Here is a 24122-nt window from a genome sequence, read left to right as displayed (position 1 = left end):
AGGTAACAAAGCAGTATCTTTGGGATACTGTAGCAGCCATGACTCAATAATTTTCTACCTCAGAACAAGGCACAGCCACGGCTATTGGAATTAGGGATAATAGATTTCTCCCAAATAGTCCTGGATGATCCGCCATCTTACAACATAATATGCTCAATTATTAATGGTGGTAAGAATGATCAGTAGGCAGACCTCTCGGGTTGGGCCTGCCCCCACAGTCTGGCAATTCAAAGAGCTAACATCCCACTGTGCTGAATCAAAAGGAATAGAGTATTTACTGCTTATGCAGCCCTTTTTTTACATTAGCCATTAGGGTGTTCAAATGATAGAGAAATATACATAAGGGTCAGCCACAGCTCTATACTTAAGTTCACTGGCTCCCGGGAGGTCTGCCATCTCCCTCGGCTTTAATTTGGAATCATTCAGAGGCAAAATGGTAGCTGTTTGATTTATCCCTTATTACATTGCTTCTTAAGAATCTGTCAGGCAGCCTCATGAATTCATTCATCTCCATAAGCTTTCTCAGCGCCACTTAGGCCTTGTGTAATCTGGGTGAGACCCCTTATCACTTCATTTGCACAAGCAGGAGACTATCAATTCCTGTCCAGTATCTGGGCCAGGGGAATTAGAGCAGAGGTGTTTGGATGTGTCCAGAGAAAGCTGCAGTGACAACCAACTGATTACACATAGAAATACCATGCAGGTGTTCCATTTCACACCCTATATTTACAATTTTCGTAAGCATTAGTTAAATACAATTGCTGCTTTATTGCTCTCACTCTTTTCAGTGTGGATCACAATCGACAGGCAATTTTCCACCATGATCCATTGATGTATTGCCACTGTGAACAGAGAAACACTCAAAAGCATTTAGCTGGTGCCTAGCTCAACACAGCAGCCTCATAAAGGCAGACAATGGCTGAGCTTAATAAGAAACAGAATGGATCCCATGAGTGTGGAGGACCCATCAAGCTGGGGAATTTCATTTAATTTCCCCGGGGCCGGGTATGTCTTGTACACATAATTAGAGCCCAACATGCAATGCTCCTTGTGTTTTGTCAATAATTCCCCCAGGAGCAATCAGGACAAGGGTTGGACATGCCTCTGTGACCTGGGCTACTTGCAACAAGCTCAGCCACCTAATTACACTGCCTCTAACAAGCAGTGTGGTGGTTGCAAGGGAAGGATGTGGGGGGGAAGGGGACCGGCCAGAGACCAGTATACAGCCCCTCCTCAGAGCCCCTGATGTCATTAGGATTGTTTGTGGCTGCCGCCATGCATGCTGGGACAGCATTGTCATTCTGACAAGCCTGTTCTCTATTTCCCTCATTTAGGATCTTCTTCAGTCGTGACTCACTGCCTCTGGTGGCTCACACAGCAGGAGATTATGGATATGGTCCTCTACAGCAGTTATGTGCTTGTGAGACTCATCCAAAACATTTCTGTGTTGTCCATGACTACACATATCGCTAGTTAAAAAATCCTTAAAAGACCAGTCTAGCCAATCTGAAATCTTATTTACGTGACAAAGTCAGTCAGTGCATGCTTGCATCTATAGGGTAATGTCCTGGAAATGTATCATACACAACTAAAAGAACAGCTAACGACTATAGAGACATTATGAGAGTGGAGACAAACCACGTAGTACTACATATATTTAACCACGTCTCCCCAATAGCCAATCATTGGTTTTATCACAGCTGAACCAGGGCATTTGTCCAATTGTGTTGTTGCATTGACGCGGGCGTGCAGTCGAGATTTACTACAGTTTCAACTGATTTGGTGCAGCTGCAAACAAACTTCTAATAAGCATGGAAGAGGAGGATATCATGCTAATGGACAGCATTACCAAGAAGATGAGGTTATTCAACCATTAGACATTAAACTCCGATTTGTTCAAGTGCTCTGCCGGGATGAGCTGACTGTCATCTCACAGCACTCTGGATTGAGCTATACAGACAGTTGGTGTTGTGAAACTGTGCACATGTATAGGGGAAGTATTACAAAAAAAGGGGTTAAAGGTGTGAAACCTTATTCTGGGGCAAAGTCACCCTTTCAGGCAGATTTGAAAATGAAGTTCAGGCTTTCTCCCCAATTATCTAGATAGGAGCCTGGTCTTAGCCAGGTCTTAGCCCAATATAACTGCCGTTGCCAACAGTGGCAAGACTTTGACAACCACCCCTGAATGATTACTGAGTCAGCATGCAGGAGGTAGAGGTAAAGAACTACACCTTTTATATATATAGATGTGATGATGATGGACTAGTGCATAAGATAATTGTACTATTTGCACATGACAATTGCACATGACACAAGCAGGAATTGCACAGGATAGTTTTACTTATATACGGATAATTGCACAGTATTAATATATATATGATGTGCAGCAACCACATAACAGTTGATTTGGCATAATTACGTCTCTGTGTTGATTGCTCTGTTTGCCTTTTCCATCTGACAACTCGCTGAAAGAGAAATCCTGCCTTGGTTGCAGGGATAAAGCCATTTTCTGTGGGTGAGCTGAGGTTGCTTTGGAGAGTGGAAAGACAGAGAGCCAGGAGCCAGTCAATTCTGAAGCAAGTTGCCTGCAGAAATCATTGGCTTGACAAAAGGGCAATGAGGGGGCAGAGGGTTTGTGTGAGAGTCACTGGCCCAGTTGCTGGGGGGGCTTATGTGCAGGTGAGCCGGGCCTTGACTGACATCCGCCGAGCGCAGTGAGAAAGTTTAACCTTGACGTGTTGGAGAACTCACTCTCAGCAGGGAGAGAGGGCAGATAGAGAGACAGTGAGGGATGAAGAGAGAGCGTGTGAGAGAAAAGAGATAGGCACTGCTAAGGGTTTTCTGCATAACAACAACCAATTTTTTTTTCATAAGCAGCCTGTTTCCAGAGACACTGGTTTGAACCCAAGGTCTTACTCCATGCATTATTAAAGACCGGTAACTGGCAACACTGCCTCATAAATAGAGATGAGGACAGACACCCGAGGAGCCGGGGTGCTGCTCACTCTTGATCGGCCACAAATCCATCGGCCTAACATGACCCAGAAGGTTCAACATACATAGTACGCTACAGCACACTCTTCTACCCAGCAGCCCTCCGTTTTGTTTCTGTCATTGCACCTGACAAATGGCACCGCATGGAGTAAGTTCATTACTGTGGAGGTCAGTGGTATAAAAAATGCATGTAATTTAGTTTGACTCAACATGTTTTGCAGCATGGGGGTTATTTTTGGCTTAGAACTTGCGACAATTTTAGTAACACTATTACAAAATATGGGGAGAGCTAATGATGTGCTTAACAGATAGACATACATACATTCATACACACACACACACACACACACACACACACACACACACACACACACATAGTGGACAAAACATTTTTTTAACAGTGGTTTTGTTTCCACTCCAAAGCCTCTCTGTATGTGACCAGTCTCATAAACTCTTGATATATGTACACAATTTGCCTGAGACATTTTTCTTTTCCAGGTCAGGAAAAATTGAAATGGCTTTTTCTTTCCACGGGAGTGCACATCTCAGTCAAACAGCATATTTATGGTTTTTGTTGCTGATTGAATTATTTTCCACTCCCTGTGTTCTCAGCTTGCGTTGGGAATTGAATCATTGCCTTTGAAACATGATTCACTGTTGCAACTGTTTTTTTTCCTCCATTCAATTCCAAGGACTCGGCAACCTTGTCCTATTCAAAAGTGTGTATTATTACCTTTTATTGTTAGCCATAAATGAATGGTGAGGTTGAGCACTCTAGAGGCAAGTGTAACACATTAGGGCTTGCATAATATCACATCTCAAGGCAAGAGTCAAACCCTCTGAAGTCCTGTGTTTCAACACCAAAACTGCTTTGCAGTAGGCTATCAAAACACATCAGGGGGTATTCTAAAAAGCAATACCAACTCCTTTTATTGATGCAAAGAAAACATTTTTCCACATTTCATTCCACATGCTTTTGAATAAAAGGTGCATTTGAGTATCTGGTCCTTGACAAAAAATAATCACGGCTGTGTCAGTGTTATCAGCATGGGTCCAATGCTTAAACCATTCATTTAATAACCTTTTTTTTTTAACATTCAACAAATATTTAACAGATACATACCAAAAGTAGAGTTTACATAATTCTGAGGTGCCTGGGAAAGTTCTCATATAAACTCTGATAAGTACTGAGCAACAGGATACCTTTTAAAACTGGAGACACCTTATCAGACAAAACCGTTTCTACACGCAGATTGAATGTCAACTGTAAGCAATCATGCAAATAGATAGTGTGTATTTTCATGTAAACTGTAAAACTAGAATTAAATAAATTAAAAAAAAAATCATCATCCCCCATGATGATCGCCAACTCTGTATTTTCATCATGCATGTATGCAATCTTTTAGTCAGGTGGGTTTCTCTGAGGTCCTGTCTTTTTACTCATTTTTAGCATTCCTTTTATGAACTATAAAAGCTTGAATAGGCAATGATTGGCACAAGCACTACATTAATACGAATTCTTTATTTTTCACATCTCAGTGAGCTGTGAGTTTTAGCAAGTGGTCATGTACTTTGATACATTGAGGATTTACCTGCTAGGCCAATGATGGGGTGCAAGCTCTGGAGCCAGCTACTGTAAATGGAGGAGGGTCTTAGCCCAGGAGCAAAACAATCTCAGTTCAACACCACAGCTCCTTAAATCTACTCAATGTCTTTTGCTTCTGTGTGTGTGTTTAAGACTAATCAAGAGTGGTGTTATATCCAAGAAAAATGTCCATAAATATCTCACAATTAGTCCTAGAAGTGTAAATGCAATCACATATCGACATGCAAGGGCACCTTCCTTGCAATGGTGTAATTATAAATAAACAATATGCAATCTGCTGGAAAAAGAATATCACAGACAAACAGTATAAATAACCCTTGAAGCACACTGACAGGCTGACATTTTCACCTTCTGTCACCATCCTTTTTCAGACGAAAAAGGATGTGAAAATTTGTGTCAATTAGGCTGCTTCCATTCAATTACCAGTGTGTCAGTCGAGGGGTAAAATGCCGTCCTTCTGACCCTCCTGTGTCTCTAAGCTCTGCCGTGTCATTACTGTACTGCTGGGTGGAGGGGCGGATGAGCGCCACTACAAGTGAGACTGGGAGGGGGGAAGGAGAAGGGGAGGTTACGAAGGGAGGACAGGCGTGTGGGTGTGTGTGTATCTGTGGGACTGTCTGGGGAGTGTTGCTGCCTGCTGACCTGGTCATCCATCAGACAGGGTCCATCCATCCACCCCACCCATCCTACAGCCCCTCCCTTCTCCTCCTCCCCTACCCTGGGCCCATCAGCATGACTCTCTGCCAGGCCTGGAATCTCCACATTAATTTCTCATCTGTGGCGCCCTAATGAGCTCCGCCTGCTCGTCCACCTCTGAGACCCTACTGATTATCAGACAGGGGGGCGACCATTTGTCAATGGCAAGAGGTGGCATTTACACTGCTGACCTTGCTGCCAAGGGGAGAAGAATCAAATGGGGGAGAAAAAAGAAGAGTAGTAAAGAAAAAGGAAAGCAATCAGCAGCTCTGAAGCCCCAAGCTATTTGCCATCACAAGCACTGCCACGTGTTAAGATGATCTCTATCTGTCTGTGTCGGTCCTTTTTTTGGTCCAAGCATAAGGGGACAAAATCGAGGTGTAATAATTTTATACTATCAACATCAACATTCCTCTTCTTTGTATTTGTGTGTGTGGAGGCTGGGATGGTGAGCTGTGGGCCTGTGTGCACACGCCTCAGAGGGAGCAGGGATTTGCCAGTTATTGGATGGAGGGGAGCAGTGTAGGTCTGTGACACCCGCTAACCTTGGCCAGGGCTACTGGGACTCTGGGGGTATCCATCACTGTGGCAGCCTCGAGACCCAGACTGGGGGAAAAGCCACAGAAGTTGCCGGGGGAGGGAAAAAACCTAGTAAAAATTTAATGCACTCCGCAGAGCGGTCATGTCATACTTGGTTATGGAAAATAATCCCAGATGCCTGCAGTGCTAAAATGGAGCTGTAATGTGCTCGCCTCCTAACCCGGCCTGACAGCCATGATGTACGACTACCATTACCGGAAAATATCACTTCAACTAACCCGTGATCCGGCTCCGCTAAGGGTCATATTATCCATGAGGAACAAATTACACTCCCCCAAAGTAAATACAAATTTCCTACACTGACTGGGTACAAAGCACAGAGGGGGGAGGGGGCAGGCGGGAATGATACCTATGACAACGCTCTGCAGAGTGACAAGGATGATAAAGTACATGACAAATCACTGGCTGACAGGGTACTCTAGTGCAATCAGCCTCAGCCTCGGCCTAGCGAGCACCCACTCAAGCCTGTAAACACTACTCTCTTCCTTTGGAGGGGGCAAAACACATAATCTTTTAACGCTGACAAGTTGCTCTCTCCTTTTTATTACTCATCCTTCCCACTGCGGTGGAAAGAGGGAGGGTTTGGGGGGTAGGAGGAGGATATAAAATGGTTTTATGTACAGTGCTGCAGAGTGATTGAGAAACTCGACTCTTCTGCTGTAATTGCCTGAGGGCAAACACAGCAAAACAATAAAGGAAGAGAAACAGCAAATATATTACCAGTTCAGATCTTTATTTTATGTCAAGGACAAACAGGTTCTCTCGGCTGCTCTAAAGCACCCACTTAGATCCCTTGCCTCCAATAAGAGCAAAGCACAGCAAATTACAGCACTCGGTTGCATGGCCATTAATAAGACACAAAGCATTTTCAAAATGGCATTTACAGCTTGTGGCTGCTGATAGAGCGAGTAAATAACACTTAGGAAAGGTGTGGCCTATATAAAGAAAAGCCCAGAGGCAAGGGAAAGAGAAATAAAGAATCTACAGAGTGATAAGTTCTGCAGATTAAAGCATGGAGTCATTGTCTTCACAAAAGGACTCAGTAACGACTGATGAACAGTTAAGCTGGAAAAAGCACTTGAGCACTAGCAGATATTCATACTAAAATGTTTGACTGGCAGTTTCAATGTGCCACTTACTCACAAAAAAATCACTTAAGCATTAGCAAGTCCAGACGGAGTGAGTGCCTGAGCGCTCTTGACAACATTACAAAGACTGCTAAGAAATGTTGCAGAAATTTGCCGCAGTTCAATCAAAAAAGATTATGTTGAGTGCATACATTTTTTTTTTTTTTTCATGTTCATGGTATGATCACGATAAAATATAATTATAAAGGGCGGGTGCATTTAAACTCAGTATAAAGTATATTGCTAATGTGGGTTACATTTTACTGTGAGGTTTTACAGCTCCGGATCCTACACATGTTGAGGCTGGGGGGATTTTTCAAAGCCCTCCTAAATGGTCTCAGATGGTGGAAAACCTGTTGGTGTTAACTACACCATGAAACAAGCAATGTTATTGGTGCTTTGGCGGATGCACATGAAAGACACCTGAGGCGATGGAGCTCTTTTCGGTGCGCTCTCCTGCCAGTAAAGCGGAGCATCGTAACTAGGAACAAGCTGCTCCAAATGAGCAGGCCAGTCCTGCCTAGACCTAATAAAAATGACCACCTGATCCTGCTTGGATCCACCAAAAGGAGAGAATGTGGAGAGGATGTGTGCAAGAGCACATTTTGCTGACGGACTGTGTTTCAGGAGTGGAAGATGGGCCAAACCACATGATAGAGAAAGACAGGCGAGGACATCCTCGCCAGAAAAAGCTTTGAGAGGAGGATTTTGGCCCCTCAGCAGGCGTTTTTGCTTGCATTCCACTGCCAGAGACCACATGAATCCCACTTTACAGTATAGGATGAAAAGAAGGCAAATCGTCCCATTTTATTTTTGCCACATAATATGACTGAAATGAGCTGTAAATAGTGAGGCACAAATGCATTAGTTCAGTTTATGTGTGTTTTGTGTAGATAAGCAACTAGACATGTGGAGATGCACAATCAACTACATGAATTATCAAATAATAACCACACACACATAAATATTTCAGCCACATTTTTTACACATGGCGTAGATCTTTAGATCTTTAGCTCATTGTCTGAGCTCTGACTGGATTGCTTGATTCTGATGGAGAGAATGGGAGCCTGCTTGTAATGGGGGCCTTAGCATAGAAGTTAATGATCACACATATAGGGCTAATAACACCAGATTTGTGTGACGAGTGACTGCAGCGAGCCTGCCTCCTACCTGTCTCCCACTATGCCATTAACATGTCATGTTGGAGAGGGCCCATCCTACAGGTCACTTTATAATGAGCAAATGCTCTGACAGTTTCCAATACATGCAGAGACACACTCACACACAAACACACGAGCAGGATTGTGAGCACACATACTCTGAGATGCGAATAGCTGTCTCTTATCTGAGTCTGGCAGCTCCAGCCGACACGGCAGAGGCCTTCTACACCAGGCAGAACGTGATTTCTCCTGGGAACACTTTTTCCATTTCCTGCTTTTGAAGGGAAACTAAATAAGCCGCGTTTGTCCTCATCTGAATACATTTGACCCATTAAAACGACTCTGCTCTCCCGCGTCCTTCTCTGCTGTGGTGTTGTAAAGTAGACAGCGTCGCCCACAGAATGCAAATGACAACAGCGGCAGTGGGCACAGTGTGCCTGGTGCCTGGCAGGAGCAGATAGTGGCAGAGGTGACGTGGACTGAGGAGGGGGTAAAAGTGTTGAGTGGGAGCTCCAATTACTCCCTCACATTGAGGAGGAACACATGAGTCAACTCCTGTCATAGGGGTCCGCTATTTACTAATTCACTCCTCTGTTACTTTAACACACAATTAATCAATGACAGCAAGGTGTAGTTGGTGCTGTTCATCAGGAGCGTAACGTGAGCCAGGGTGAATTAATACAGTCACTGGGGGGATTACAGCTTACCATGCTCTCTCTCTCTTCCTGAAACAAAAAGGAATTGCCACAGAGACAGGAGCAATTTAAATCGACAACACTGAGTAATGACTCAATTTGCTGCACAGTCTAAACACCACAAGCAAATGGTATTACTAAATCATTGTAGTGGATCTAGATCTCTAGTTAGAAGTCGTTGGATAATATGGCTGCTCATAGAATCTATGAGGTACGCTCAAACTGTGAATACCTGGACATTACAAATGGAGCTGCTCAGAAAACGATACGGATGGATAAAAACAAACTTGTAGCTACTTACAAGCACTTCGATTTGTAATTGTTAAAGCTCTGCTTTGACCAAAATGTGGCAGCCATTGATGCCAATGTTGCTTTATACTTCTATCTTTATTTTGCAATGCTACTAAATTTGATAATTTAATCTTGCCAATAGGAAAGGATTAGAAGCATGTTAGAGTGGCCTAAATTTGGGTTAAATGTCCAGTGTGTAGGATTTAGGGGGACCAAATAGTAAAATTTTATATAATATTCATAATTATGTTTTCATTGTGTATAATCACCTGACACTAAGAAACATTGTGTTTTCCTAAGAACAAGCCTTCGAAATCTACAGAGGGGACAGGTCCTCTTCCACAGTCTTTTCTACGGTAGCCCAGAAAGGATAAACTTACACTGGCTCAGGTGAAGACCTTTCATGTTAGCGGCCACCATACGGGAGAATAAAGCGGGGGGTATTCAGTTGGTTGCAATCCACAATCTTACTGCTAGATGACACTTAATCCTACACATTCGATCTTCAAGTCACTAACATCTTCAAGACGTGGCTGAAAATGAAAATTATGTAGCATACGACATAAGACTCCCAAAACCATCATCTGTATTTGCTTTTCTTCTTTTTCTTCTTTTCTTCTCTTTAGATTTTTGAGTTTGTTAACCATTTTATATTGATTTCCAGTGTTTGCATTCGTACACCGTAAACTTCTTAGCAAATATATGACAGTGTTACATTACAGGAAGATGATGCAGATCTTGACCGTAGGAGGTGCTGATTGAGATTATATGCACAGAAATAAGCAACGAACACCTTGTAAAGGTGATTTTGTTACTTTTAATTTGCAGCATATCACAACAAAAGACAGATAAATAGGCAGATGGGAAGTTAAATAGATGGGTAGATATAGCACAGGATATACGAACACAGCCACTGTGCTGAATACTGTAGTTAATGTTAGGCTTTAAGCAAAAGTCCACACCTCTAACCCTGGCTGTCACAGCAGTCTCATTTAAATGTCATCTAAATCCTAAAAACCCAGAACAGTTCGATTTAGATTTTGCACATCATTAAGTCATTTATAATTAATGTGCAGCTAATTAAGGCTTTCTCATAGTTATTAACTGGACGTTTAATTCTAATTACATTGAATTCTTAACCTTTAAGATACTGTAACATTTTAATCTTACTGAAACTTGATGAAGGATGCCTGAAATGACCCAAGCATATTTAATAGTATATGAAAAAAATCGCAGCTTACCTTGTCATCTTGGTCGCTCTCGGTGTCACACTGCAAAGAAACAAGAAGAAAGGCCAAGCTGAAAACGAGGAGTAATATGTTACATCCTTGTGTTATATCTTCTTGGTCTGTATTCAATTTCAAATTGCAAAATGCATTCAAACACCTGTGAGAGTCATGATCTAATTTAGATTTGTAAATGGCATATCTCATTAAGTTTTCAACGGCAAACTTATCATACACTCATATTCAGTGTCTGAATATCATCAGATCACTTCATTAGTCGACACAAGCACCGGAATGTGAACCAAAGCAAATTTCTCGTATGCAGCCGTGCCCTTGTTAACACTGAAACGTATGTGAAACTCAGATGGAGCTGGAATCTCAAAACGCTAACCGCCACTAGAATTATAATTCCATGATGTCTGTTCCTGCTTGAGGCTGGGAAGGAGAAATGACAAGAAGAGGAAGGGAACTTTGTAATGGAGGGAGGAAAAAGTGGTTAGATTTCATTTTTTCTTTCCAATTTCAATTTCAAGGTCCACTTAATTCTTTATCAACTAATTAGTGTGATGCTGGGTGACTGGCGGCCCTCAACGTTGTGCATATGGCTGAGGTGCAGAGAAGCACTGGAGTCGGTAATGAAGAAGGCACTGGGGGGGAATATGGGCAGGGGTTGGCACAGTGCGTGTGTGTGTAGGCGGGGAGGGGTTGGTGGGTGTCGATTAAAGTAGGGAGGGAGTGAAGGAAGGGGGTGAAATGATTGACAGCCCAGGGAGTGAGCGACAGAAAATCCTGTCGTTTTTTTTTCCTTCTCTCCCTCTTTTTTGCTTCCATCTCTTGTTTTCTGCTTATCCGGGGCCCTGCAGAGCTCAAAGGTAGCTGGCTAGGCTCGTAGCTGGTCTGTTTCTGAGGCTGGACGGTAAAAAGGGGCCTTGCGAGCTCAGCAGGAGCATAGCATCCAATTTACAGGCCTGTCCCACATGGCCCCAGGGGCCGCCCGCGGCACACTGCCATGATGGTCAGCTCCAGCAGCTCATAAATTATGCAGAGGCAATAAACGCACTGGGCAAACACTCCTCAGACGTTTCCCTGCTCTCCATTTCTCTCTCACTCTGTTTCTCCACCACCAACAACATTTTACCCCCCCCATTTTAATACAGTGTGCAGAGAGCCTGTCGCCCTATAGAGTGTCAGCTGGAAGAATAAATAAGGGTAATGTAGATGAGTGAGGATTCTGATTACGCGTGAATGTCCGTGTTAAACAAAATGCTGCACGCTGCGTGCATAAATGTGCACCTCTTTTCTCGCTTGTGAATAATAGGCGTGTCGGCCTCCCACACAGGACTGACTAATGCAGCAGCAGACAAGATCTGATGAGCAGTATTAACCATCTCAACTGCCTGCATGCATTTAGGCTTCTCAGAATGTGACAACGGTAAAGTAACCAAGCACTCATTAGCTGCTTCTCTGCCTGCACACAATTCACACCCAGGAACACAGGCATGTAAGGGGTTCAAATAATGGACATCATTTTAGTTTTTGCACTGTGTTGTGGTCCATAAAAAAACACTACTTGCGTTTCTTTCTCATGTTCCCTTTTTTTTGCTCTCCCTCCTTCCCCCTGTTCCCTGGCTGTGCAGCCAATTGCTCTGATTGCCAAGATAGAAGCCGGCTGGAATGACTTGCCCTTGCTTGTGAAGCAAATGGAACATGCTAATGGAACTCATCGTATTACCCGATGCAAAAGTGCCATAGCTCATTACTTTAAGATAAAAGGATATCATTGTAGACGGCAAGCAGAATTGACTTTCTGTGCTGCGACTTGATGATGATTTAATCAACTGCTCTCTTTCACTTCTCATCCCTGCGCCTGTCGCTTCCGCAGGTGCCACTAAACGAAGCACTCACACGGCTAGTGGGGAAGAGAAAAGAAAAGAAATTGCTGTCATTATTTTTTTTCCCTAGGAATAGAGGTATGCAAATTTCCCAGAGCGACAAAGGGTGGAAAAAAGGGAAAACTTAATAAAATGGAAATACCTTTATAATGAGCAAAGTAAAAAATCCTGACATCAAGCCTGACAGGCAAGGGCAGGCAATTTGATCGTCCTTACTGTGCAGACGCCAAAGCTCCTCCGAACTTGCTGCTCTAGTATAGAGCAAAAAGTAACAAATAATAATATCTCTAAAAGATAAAAAAAAACACATCTCAGGCATACAAACAAGCCAGAGCTGTCATTCAGTGATAAGTGATCATAGTGAACTAATGCGTTGCCTCATGCATAAAGCAACCTGAGGCGGGGGAGAAGAATCCCTGTATATCTAGAAATTTTCTCGCTCCTTGTATTACTACTTACCGAGTCTTACATTAGAAACAGAGACGGGAAGCGAGAAATTCTTGGCTTTGCACTTGGTAGTTGGAAATGTCAAGAATGATTGGTAGACCTCATCTTTAATAACTGAGGTATGGAATTGTTTTAGGAGGTAAGCATGAGCTCAAAAATTCAGTTATTGCTACTGACGGGTGGGTATGAATAAATCTCCAAAGCTATGGTTAACTGTAATGTCAAAAACATTTTACACCAAATCCTCGGAGGCCTTGGCTAATGAAAAGACATATGTCAGAGGTTTAAAATGACTGACAAAAATGAATATATTACAGCGAAGAAAGGAAAAACTCAAAAACAATGGTGCCATTGAGATCAGTAGAGCTCGCTCCCTGACAGGCTGAGGTAGGAAATGGGTCTTATTTAAAGCAACAGTCATGTACAATAAGGAAAGCATTAGCTCTGGGAGGGGGCTGACAAGGAAAAGTGATACTCTACCCAGGCCCACTGCTATTTACACAGGACCAGCATTATACTGTACAGCTAGACTCGAGTGTTAAGTTTAAGTAACACAGGAATGTCAAACATTAGCTTCAGCTCTAAGAGCTGTTGATGTTGGCCTGTATCCGGACCACTTCTGATTGCCCCTCTGCTCTCACCCGGGCCTCTCTTTTGGCTGAGTGCTCTTACAAATTTCCCTGTGCTCTGTCCAAGCGTCGAGCCTGTTGTTTATATTGGTCTGAAATAAGGAGTAAATTATTCTTGTCCTAAATCCTCTCCAGCTGAGAGTAATGCTGGCCCAATACAAGGGGAACATAAGGTGCCATGGGCTGAATGCTAAACGATGCAGCTATGCTATGGTCCGTAGCAGTAGGGCTCACCAAAGTCTCCTGCCAGAGCTACCCACAAAAAAATGTCTGTACTAAAGAGGTGACCACATCACATGAGGATGCGTGCAAGGCAAGTATGCCATGTTCCCTTTTTCCAACATAACCTTCTGGAAATCCACTGGTCCACAAATGCTAACAGATGTTAAATCAATCAAGAAAAAATGACATGCGTAAACGATATTTTCTAAAGGCAAAGAGAAACTGTTTAACAGGCTACTATGATTTCAAATCCCTCAGTGTTACAACTTGTCTCCATGCTAATATCTTCTTAAACGGCATCTTCTTAAGTCTGGAACTGTGAAGGATGCATGTTGTCGCCCCCGTGAGTGACATTAGCCTCAGGTTATGCTGGTTGCTATCCACGACCTTAGAATTAATTATGGTTGATATGGGCTTCATTAAAGCGGCCCGTTGCACTGAGGTTGGTGTCTGTTATCAGCCTGAGCCAGGTTGTCCTGCAGGATGGCTGAAGGGGTTAAAGCCTGGGGAAGGATCCAACCTGCCTGCATGCCTGGGAGCTGGAAGGACAGCATGAAGGATGGCAGCCATTGCCAGGGTCAGCTCTGACAGTGCCAATTTGATGTGCTGTCGTCAAGGGCTCCTCACTCCCTCCTCCTAACAGCTCCTTCCTGATATAGCTGCGTGTCCTGATGGTTTTCTGATGCAAACAGTCACATGGCAAAATGGTTTTCTCCCCTTCCGCTGCATCCTCCTCCATCTGCTGCTGGGGCCTGGGTGCCGCCGACCGCCTGCCTGTCACAGCGTGCGTGGAAATTAGCTGGGGAGGAGGTGCTCGCTTGTGCTAATTACATTTTAATCATTGGAAATGTGTTGGCAAATCAAGCCTTGATTGCCATCTTGGAGCCCAGTGCTCTTCTCTGCAGGTTGGGGATGAGGCTGGGGGGGTGGGGGGTTTGTGGGGCTAGAATGTCACTGAGCCCAGACACGCCAAGCTGGACGCCTTCGCTCTCCACCACAGCTTGATATGGCGGCATGCCTGGCCTACCGCTGGGTAGGGGCTGTGCCACATTATTCATGGGGAATAGAGGAAGACCAGTATGGCGAAATGGGGATCTGTGCCATGCTTATTCTCAAATCCCCCACTCACACCTCCCATATCCCTCTCTCTTTCTCACCGACATATTACACAGTCTGCCAGTCCCGCCACTGTGAATTGAGGAACAACAAATAGAGCTGGGCAGGAGGAGACTGATGAGCTCAGGGTTTGCTACACAGCACCTGCTTTGGCACACAAAGCTGGAGCAGCAGGCCCCGTCACAATACGCTCACAAATTAGTTTCTTATAACACAGAAATTTGAAAAAGGAAACTTAGTTGGTTTCATCAGGAAAGGTAGGGATAGTCTTAAGGTTGGCAATATGAGTATGGTCAATACACTGTGCTGACTGAGGATGCGGGTGTGGCCCAGAAATACCGTCATTACAACTGAGCTCACAACTGGCTACATGCAGCTCTGCCTGCTGTGACTTGTGGTATTAATGATGATCTGCCATGGACAGACCTTCTGTTTAAAGCCCCCTTTCTTTATACAAAAGACTGATTCACACTCATAATGACTGAACCTCACATAAACTCTGGGATTATTTATTATACAGAAATAAGCCTAGAAGACACATACCACGAAAAGGTATCCATAAATGACAGTTTAGTAAATACACCTTAAAGTTCAGTGAGTGGAAGGAAATTCAACATGACATGCCTGACTAGGACAGATCATTAAAATAAGCATGGTTCTGCTGCGATGACATCGAACATATAATTTCCACAGCATCTGCTTGATGTCGAGCTGTCATATGGAGGCATGGTAGGAAAGAGAGGACCTCAAAAAAATCTCGAGGAAAAGAAAACAGCACAGCTTGAGTGTTTGAGACAGTCTATATAGTCACATAAGGCAAACGCCTCTCTCAGCAGCCAAGAATGTCTCGTCAGGGAGGACCAGACCTCTGTCTGGACTAATATAACCAGGTCTGATCCACATGTGCAGCACTGGCCAAATGCAGCAGGCCAACATCTGAATGCAATTTCCCTTCAAATGTAAAACTTTATCCAGAAGATATTCAATTTGACCGCAAACTCTGGATTCCAGTCAGTGGGACAGCGGAGCTCAAGGAAGGATGATGGGGGAGAATAATTAAGCCTTCCATAAAATAATAAGAAATAATAATAAAAACTTTATGGTCTGTGACCTCTGGTTTAAAATCTCTGGAGTACATTCTTTTTGGATTTCATTTCAGTGGACTCTGCCCAAACTTACTGACAGAATATCTGAGAGAATTTTTAAAAACCTTTTATTACTCTTTTATTAATCATTCCATATTGCTTCAGTCTCTAATGATTTACATTATAAAAGCTGGGTCTGGATGTTGAAGTGTGAGAAGTGACATGAAGCAATGCCAGAAATACGGATACACATACACATTCACACACTTTTGGATGCCTGGGATGAAAAGACAAGTTCAGAAGGGTACAAGTGGTGTATGTGTATGTTCTGTGGAAGAAGGTAGGACAACAGGAGATGTGGCAGCGTACCACTGAGGTGATGCTTGGCAGAAACAGATGTTGCCGCGGGATATACCTCTCTGTTGATCAGTTCCATCCACCCACCCGATACACACGCACACACCTGACAAGGACCAGGGGAGGAAGGAGGGAACAGAGAGGTGCAGCACTTTGCTTTCTTAAAAATCTATTTATTACACAAGTACCAAGTTCAGTGCCTCTCCTTCTAGACTCATCTTGTCGTTTTTCTCCAAGCTACAGGTGCCTGGGGGTGGGAGGCATTCACTGGTTATCTGATAGAAAGGAGAAAATATAAGACACAGCTGCAGCGTGGGCACAAACACCCACAAACAGACACCTTGCCTCACCCCAACTCTGTACTCTGTCTCCATAAGCCAACAGGCGACTGAGGCACAAAGCAGATGCTGGATTAATCAGAGATTAATAAAAGGATTCTGAGATAATTACATACATCACATTGCATTGTTTCAGCAGTTATGGGGACTCCCCCGAGATAAGTCCACTTGGTGTGTATTTTTAGCACCCCACGTGCTAGACTTTAACAATAATGTCATTTGGCATCTTCATTACAGCAATCTGGCCACACACATAAACAATCAATATAAGACTATTTGTGGAATGTTTGTGAAGAAGCAGAATTTACTGCGTGTCATAAGAACAATCTAAGAACACGAGGAAGTGGACATGATGCGAGTTCCTGCAGAAGACTAGTTGGAACTGAACAAGAAGATTTGACCTTTTCTCACCCTGAGACACTAACCCCTTTGAGCCAGTGAAATTCACAACTGGGTGTTGAACCGCAATGCTTTTTGGTATCAACTGACTTTAGCACAAGCTCTGAAAACTGTCAAATCCAAAAACCTAGCACTGAATCTGAGATTCATAGTCTTGTTTTCTAATTTCTTTTCATTCTTATTTTCTGCAGTTTACAAGTAACATCAATTCATTTCGACTTTGGACAAGACCGGCTTCTCCTGTTCAATGATAAAAGGGGTTTATAGGAAAAACAAGTCATATATTCCTCAAAGTTAGATATCACAAAGCACTGTTTTTATATCTGTGCTGAAATCATCTTTTATATTGTATTCTATCAGCACTTAAAAGGCGCCCATCCCTTGTGAAATGCGCTGATATTATTCATAATGGAGTAAAACTGTGCAAGATAATCTCCATCTGCCACCTCTAGTATTCCTTGTAACATTCATGGCTTGCATGCACAGAGATGTATGCTTAACAACAGGCAGCAACCCACTGTTGTCTAGAGATATAAAGCTCATCTGCTCCCCTCACCTCCCACTTGCAGCCCTCCCTCCCTCCTCTCCACACCGACTCATAGCTGAGGGGGAGAAAAACATCAGGATTAGGTTCTGTGCCTCTAATCACTTAACTCCTCACACCTGATGGCACACTATTAACTTTGACTGTCTCCAGTGACCCCGCGGGTCGTTGCCCATCACATCAAGTTTTTATTAGGGAATTTTCCTCATCATTAGCCATGGCCTGGAAACGAGCCATTAATATTCATACTGGCAAACCAAAATGAGGTCCCACTGATTTTCCATCATCCAGGCTATCTGCGCAGCTGCCGCCGTTAACAATCACCCCAGTGCTGCACATTTGCCACGTATCATTATAGGGCTCCATAAAGCTCTTTCTCTGGGTCTGCCATGATGGGAAGGAGAGCAAGGTGAAGGAGGAGGAGGAGGAGGAGGAGAAGAAGGCTGTGAGGCTTGCAGCCAGCTGACGCTCATCTGAGAGAAACTGTCCAGCTCTGCCAACAATCTGCCTGGAAGTCTCATGCATAAAGACCGACGCTGTCAATGCTAACAACCCCTGCAGGCTCTGCCAGGGACACAGCTGAGATACACAGAGTTCCCTCACATTAGAGCACATGTTGTTTATCAGCCTGTAATGGCAGCTACGAATGCATCGCTTTGGAAAAGTTTGAAATGCAGACATACCTGAAGATCGCCCTTTCACTTACACAAGAGTTCTTTGCTGTTTAGTGTTCCACACCACCGCACCACAGCATGATTTACCACTCTGGATCATCAGTTGATCGAACCGATATGTCTTCATAATAAAAGGCATTTAACTCTGCACATATCAGAATTTCAGTATGCGTCAACTCTTCCCGCGCAGCCAAAATGGCTGCCCATGTTTCCAGCTCATCGTCACAACAATCAACCCTGTTAGCGCCTCTTCTCTGTTACCAGCTGCACAACCCCACTGCTAGCAAGAGTGGGGGCTCAGGCTCCACACGATGTGAACATGGGCCAGATAAGGTGCTTCAGAGCAACAGTGTTCCAGGCATCTCCTCCTGATAAGACTCTCCTCTCTCTTCCCTTCTCATCTGAGCTGAGGCTAGCTGGTCCTGATGCAGAGGAAGGCCTCCTCTGTGTCATGGGTGGTAGCAGCAATTAAGTGGCAACACCCTGACAGGCAGAGATAAACTTCCTCCCTTTGCTGTTACACTACGCCATGTCTCACCGATGCAGGGCCGATCCCTCGGTGATGCCCACTGAATTAAACATGAGAATCATATCTGTAAATCAATTATATGAGCTAATACGTGACAGGGAGTCACTGCTACATTTTTGATTTCCTCTGACAGGTTACTAACTACCATATTCTTTGTAAATGCTGGAAGTTATTAGTTGGGAACTATTTCATTACCTGGGTTTGAAAATGGTGTCTTTATTTCATAAACAGACTGCGCAGTCAACAGCTTTCAGTAGAATGAGGACATAAGGTGAGACACCAAAACAGATGCAGCCGCTTCAGCACCGTCTTCCAAATAATTAGAGCTGTGGTGACAAAAACACTTTGTTATTCTCCTGCTATGATTTACTAGCTGTCGCAGTGTACATCTGAGTTGCCTCATTATACAGAAAGTACTCAAATAAGAGCCGACACCGCATACTCCTGTCAAGATTCTGTCTACCGCACATGCAAACAAGCAAAGATGAATAAACATTAGTTGTTGTTGAGGGCTGGTCTTTGAGCCTTGAGGCTCACAAAGATCCGCTTTGTACAAAATAAAAATATTTAATTTGAAAGACTGATGCCAGGCAAAATGAAATTAAAAGGAACCCATGCTAACTGCTAAAACAAATTACTCGCAGCGCGCTAAATTACATTTGCTCCTCCATCAGCGAGATCAAACGAGCCTAGTTTGACTCTCCTGCGCTAATGATTTCCTGCACTCACCTCCTTTTTCATCCCAGGGGTGTTAATAAACACTCAGTCTGGGTTTTTTTTGTTTGTTTGTTTGGTTTATTTATACATTTCCCAGCTCTATGTCTCATCTCACTCCCGCCCTCTCTCGTTCACTTTGCCCAGGCCGGTGGCAGGCTGGGTGAATTAGAGGGATCTAATGTAATCCCAGGGACAGCGGGCTTCTGCAAAACGTGCTCAATTAAAGCAGGATGAGCCCAGTGGGAGCGTCCCTGGTGGAGCGTGGGGTGACTGACGCAGCCCTTTGGTTGGGATTAATTAGCATGCTAAGTGGTGGAGCACGATTGCAGGCTGAAAGCCACAGACCAGACATCTGACATCTACCACCTCCCACAATACCAGCAGTACAGTCACAGTTTGAACTAGTCCCGCCTCTTCTGTCCCTCAAAGCCTGATTTAACCTCCTGACAAACAGGCAGGTGGACTGAAGCCAGATATGAGTGAACTATAGTTGTTAGCTCGGAACACAAAATAAAGTCTGAAAAGTGCTGCTGATGTATTTTAAGGCTCTTCAATTCTACTTTATGTAAATAACTCAAGGTTTTCACTGTCAGTTTTTAGTACTAAACAGCCTGTCGACAGGCTGGATCATACCACACTATCACACTATGACAGACAGAATTGTGGCTAAACTCATGCTCAACTGAAGGATAGCTGCTGCATAGCCAAGTTGGCCAGAGATTAGTCCGATAAAAGGACTGCCGTGTTGAGGGTTTCAACTTGTGATGGCTTGCTTTGCTCCTTGAAACCATTAGCAGTATGCAAACATGAGGTCAAACTGTGAGCGGTGATGTGGAACTATGATGTTGGAGCTGTGCTCTAACAGAGTTTCCAGACTTTTGTCAAACTGTAATGTTTTGCAGTGTTTCATGTGTTTTCTGTTTGATTTCTGTACAGCAGAATACCACAGAGCTCAGGCCCCAAGGCTCTGTGCTCATATTGACTGGCCCAGCAGGGGGGTGGACTTCAGAATGAAAGACTGCCTGTGGATAAAAATGTTTGCCCAGCATTCTGGGGCAACCAGTGCAACATGAACACAACAGAATGCCAACATCTGCGTCGAATTCACATCTTTGACTGGGTTAAAGGTTCTTCTTCTATTCTTTAGTGGAAATGATTTTCTACGTGTGTACTATACTTCCAGCACTTGCAAAAATATCTGACTACACAGTATTCTTTGCCAGGGTCCTCATCTTTCTGAAAACTGGGTTCTGTAGCTGAGCTTTCAGGGTCAGCTCCTCCAACGTCTACGCTCAGTGAATTACTGGTTAGGTCGCTGTGGAGCTTGACAAAGGAGAACTCAGCTCACCGCAATAATTTAAGACTGTGTTATCAGACACAAGAGAGAGGACTCCACCGTCTGAAATCCAGAGTAAGAGCACAGCTTTTTTTGGGAGACTTAGTGTCTTGTCAGTGAGTGAGGGTCAGCTGTCATGTGGTGCACCAGTGTTTTTCTAGGCCACTGGTTACTGCTACCCTTGTGTGTTGTTATAGTGTCTCTGAATAAGCGATCGTGCTCCAATAAAAACTGACCTACCCTCGGCTCCACTCAAGAGCTTTCAAGCCAACTCAGCACACAATATCCCACATAGTTTATGACAACCCCTCTCTGGGCTTTCTTGCAGCCCAAAGACGCAGGGAAGGAGAGGGAGAGAGGGAGAGGGAGGGAGAGAGGGAGAAAAAATGGCTCGAGTGTTTTGTCAGCCGTAATTACTCTCCAATTATATGGTCAAAATATGGCATTACAGGGCACTTTGTTGTCCAGGCAGCCTGGCTTTGATCAAGTTGTGGCGGAATGTGTTTCACATTAGAGGCCCCACTATGATGTATGCTTCCTGTCATGACAAGGATAACAGTGAGGTCAGCAGAGCAGGGACCCCCGCCCCCCCACTGGGAGCAATAGCCGTCCTGCATCCATCCCTGAAGCGTACTCCCCTCCTCTTCGGCCATAGGGAACAAAAAAGATAGTGAGGGAGGGAGAAATATGGTAAAAAAAAAAGGAGTATGGGTGGTGGTTCTGAGAAAAAGCAAAGCGGGTGACTCACAAACGTGGTCAAAATGTGATATCTGCTGACAAGGGCAGCAGATTTACAAATTCATAGAGATGTCTTATAATGCTTTTTGCTACAGGTCACAACCATCACCCTCCTGTTGTTTTACAAGCAAGAGGACGGTGCAGCTGAGAATTTAGTAGACTCGTGATGATGATTGTGTGTTTCCTTAAAGGGATACTTTGGGTTATTTGAAGTGCGGTCATATAAAGTGCATATCTATGGTCGGTCTGTTCCCTACCGTAATTGCCGATCAGCGCAGCCTCAGTTTGGAGAAGCAGAGAGCCGCTCCAGCCCAGACGCTCAGCTTTGTACTGCAGTGAATGGAGTCCAGATGCAAAGCCAATTTTAAGCACCTAAAACAAGGCCCACCTAAGAAAATTGTTATTAGTTCAAGTGTACGTTATATGTTATACGTCACACCACTTTACATCGCCGTCAGCCCGCCCTTTCTTTTGGCACTACATTTTCTCAACCGTAGAACCTATCCCTAAGCATTAAAGTAACGCAGTAACAGGTGATCTGCGAGTGGCGAAATACAGTGCGAGGCCCGGTTGCGCTAATGCGTAGGGACACGAAGGTTCTACGGTTGAGAAAATGTAGTGCCAAAAGAAATGGCAGTCTGACAGCGATGTAAAGCGGTGCAAATTTTCTCTATATAACGTACACTTGAACTGATATCGATTATTTTAGTAGGGCCTTGTTTCGGGTGCTTAAAATTCACTTTGCATCTGGACTCCGTTCACTGCAGTACAAAGCTGAGCGTCTGGGCTGGAGCGGCTCTCTACTTCTCCAAAGTGAGGCTGCGCTGATCGCTGATTATGGTAGGGAACAGGCCGACTATAGATATGTACTTCATATGATCCCACTTCAAAAAACCCGAACTATCCCTTTAAGGCATGAAAAACACATTGAAATCATTACCAAATTGAAAATGAAGTCTTCACTATTCAAATTCGATTGCAGTCTTCTTCTCTTCACAGCGCGACAGCAGTGCTAGTGGTCAAAATCTACTCATGGTACATTTAAACAAAGTATATTTTCAGGGGTGCAGGATATGTTAAACATGATATTATCTCTGTGGGCAATGTCATGGTTGAAGTGAACCCTGTGGTTCGCTTCAGTGGTGTGAAGTTGATGGACCATTCATCACTTTTACACTCAGCCAAGGTAAGAGACCGCTGCCCTGGAGCTCTACAGCTGGCATAATATATTAACACAGAGTGTTCAAGGAAAAATGACAATGACTTTGAATGCGCTCGTTTTTTCGCCAAGCACATTCTCTCTTGGGTTGGCAGAGCTCTGAAACAACCCACTTATCAAAGACGCCCATGTGGGTAAAGAAAAACATTTCACCACACCATCTCTGAGCGGAGCAGGGCTTGCCAGACTTCTGCTGGTCATCTGCTGAGGGCCAGTGAGAGCTCCTCCTGGGGGATATCAGTGGCATCCCAGGCCAGGCATGGCATGTGCTCTCTCCAGGACCCCCCCTCAGGCCCTGCTGCATGTTGGCCTTCGCTGCGGACACCACCATCTGTGCTGCCTCCCGTTGGTAAGTTGGCAAACGAGGCTGCACAAGCAGCCCTCCCTTGATTTGGGCGTTCGGCCCGAGGGTTGGAGAAGGAGGAGGGTGGCTGTGGTGCGGCGAGGGATGCTCCCTGGTGTTTCAGAGAGCCACTCCATAACACTTTCCTCATGAGCGCTCCTCCGGAGGGCTGCTGGAACGTCTCGGAGCCATCTGGGGAGAAGTGGAGCGTGGCAGGGAGCAGCTGGACGCTTACAGCTGCTATTTAAGCCCTGGCAGCAGAGCTCCATATCAGTCAGTCAGCAGGAAATGCAGGGAGCACAGCCGAGCAAAACCTAGCAAAGGAGAGCTCACAACACAGAGCCCCTGCTCTAGACTCCTAACATGAGCTTGTTCTGTCCTTTAACCACAAAAATGAGTAAAACATATTAGCAAAAAATTCTGACATCCAAATACTGCAGCTGACTGAAAACTGTCCACCGGTGGAATCAGCAGCAGAAATACTATCTGTCTGTTGCCAGAAAAGTGTTTTTTTGTAGATAACATAGATATATCCAATTAAAGTTACAAATGTATATTTCTATTTTTTTTAAAGGGTTAATGCAACAAAATCAGTGAATATGTAGGAGATGATCATATATACACTAGTGTTGGAAGGAAAATGCAGCAACAAAGCCAGGAACATGTCATGTTACGTTATAAATTAAAGATGTGGTTTGTGGAGCAGTGTACATGAGATGTTATCTCTGGGCAAAGACAAGTGTGAACAGGGTCTAGTTAGATAAACTGAGGTAGGTCACATTACACTCTGGGAATCTGCCTCAGTTTACAGCAGCACTTCACTACAAGGGAACGGCAGGCACCACCACCACCACTCTGTTATTTTAGTCCTCCTAAGTTTAAAAAGTCTTTCATTAAAAAGTCCTGGTTTGCTATAATTTGAATCATTGTGCTGCATTTACAACTCATTCAGATTTATTCTAGTATTTTTATCATATGCTTGTCTTTGACAAAAGATGAAAAAGAAAATAAGAATTTCAAAAAGTGCAGGTCATCAATGCAAAACTGGAAGAGAATCGCTTAATGTTTTAGAATGTTTGCACTGAGGACAACCCAGAACAATGCTTTCTCATAACATGTTCTCTCACTTATTTAAGTAATAT

General features: G+C 44.0%; 1 protein-coding gene across 11 annotated transcripts in view; it reads right to left on the bottom strand.

Annotated features, from left to right (window-relative positions):
• Positions 1-24122, bottom strand: part of auts2a (activator of transcription and developmental regulator AUTS2 a) — a 320581-nt gene that overhangs the window by 94471 nt on the left and 201988 nt on the right. For all 11 annotated transcript variants that reach the window (XM_030438014.1, XM_030438008.1, XM_030438009.1 and 8 more), the window contains one exon: positions 10411-10440. In XM_030438014.1, the coding sequence (XP_030293874.1) occupies positions 10411-10440 (30 nt within the window). The remainder of the gene's footprint in view (positions 1-10410; positions 10441-24122) is intronic.

The sequence above is a fragment of the Sparus aurata genome, chromosome 13 (genome assembly GCF_900880675.1).
Source record: "Sparus aurata chromosome 13, fSpaAur1.1, whole genome shotgun sequence".
In the NCBI taxonomy this organism is placed as follows: Eukaryota; Metazoa; Chordata; class Actinopteri; order Spariformes; family Sparidae; genus Sparus; species Sparus aurata.
Note: the sequence above shows the minus strand (reverse complement) of the source record. Positions and strands in the feature narration are given on the sequence as shown.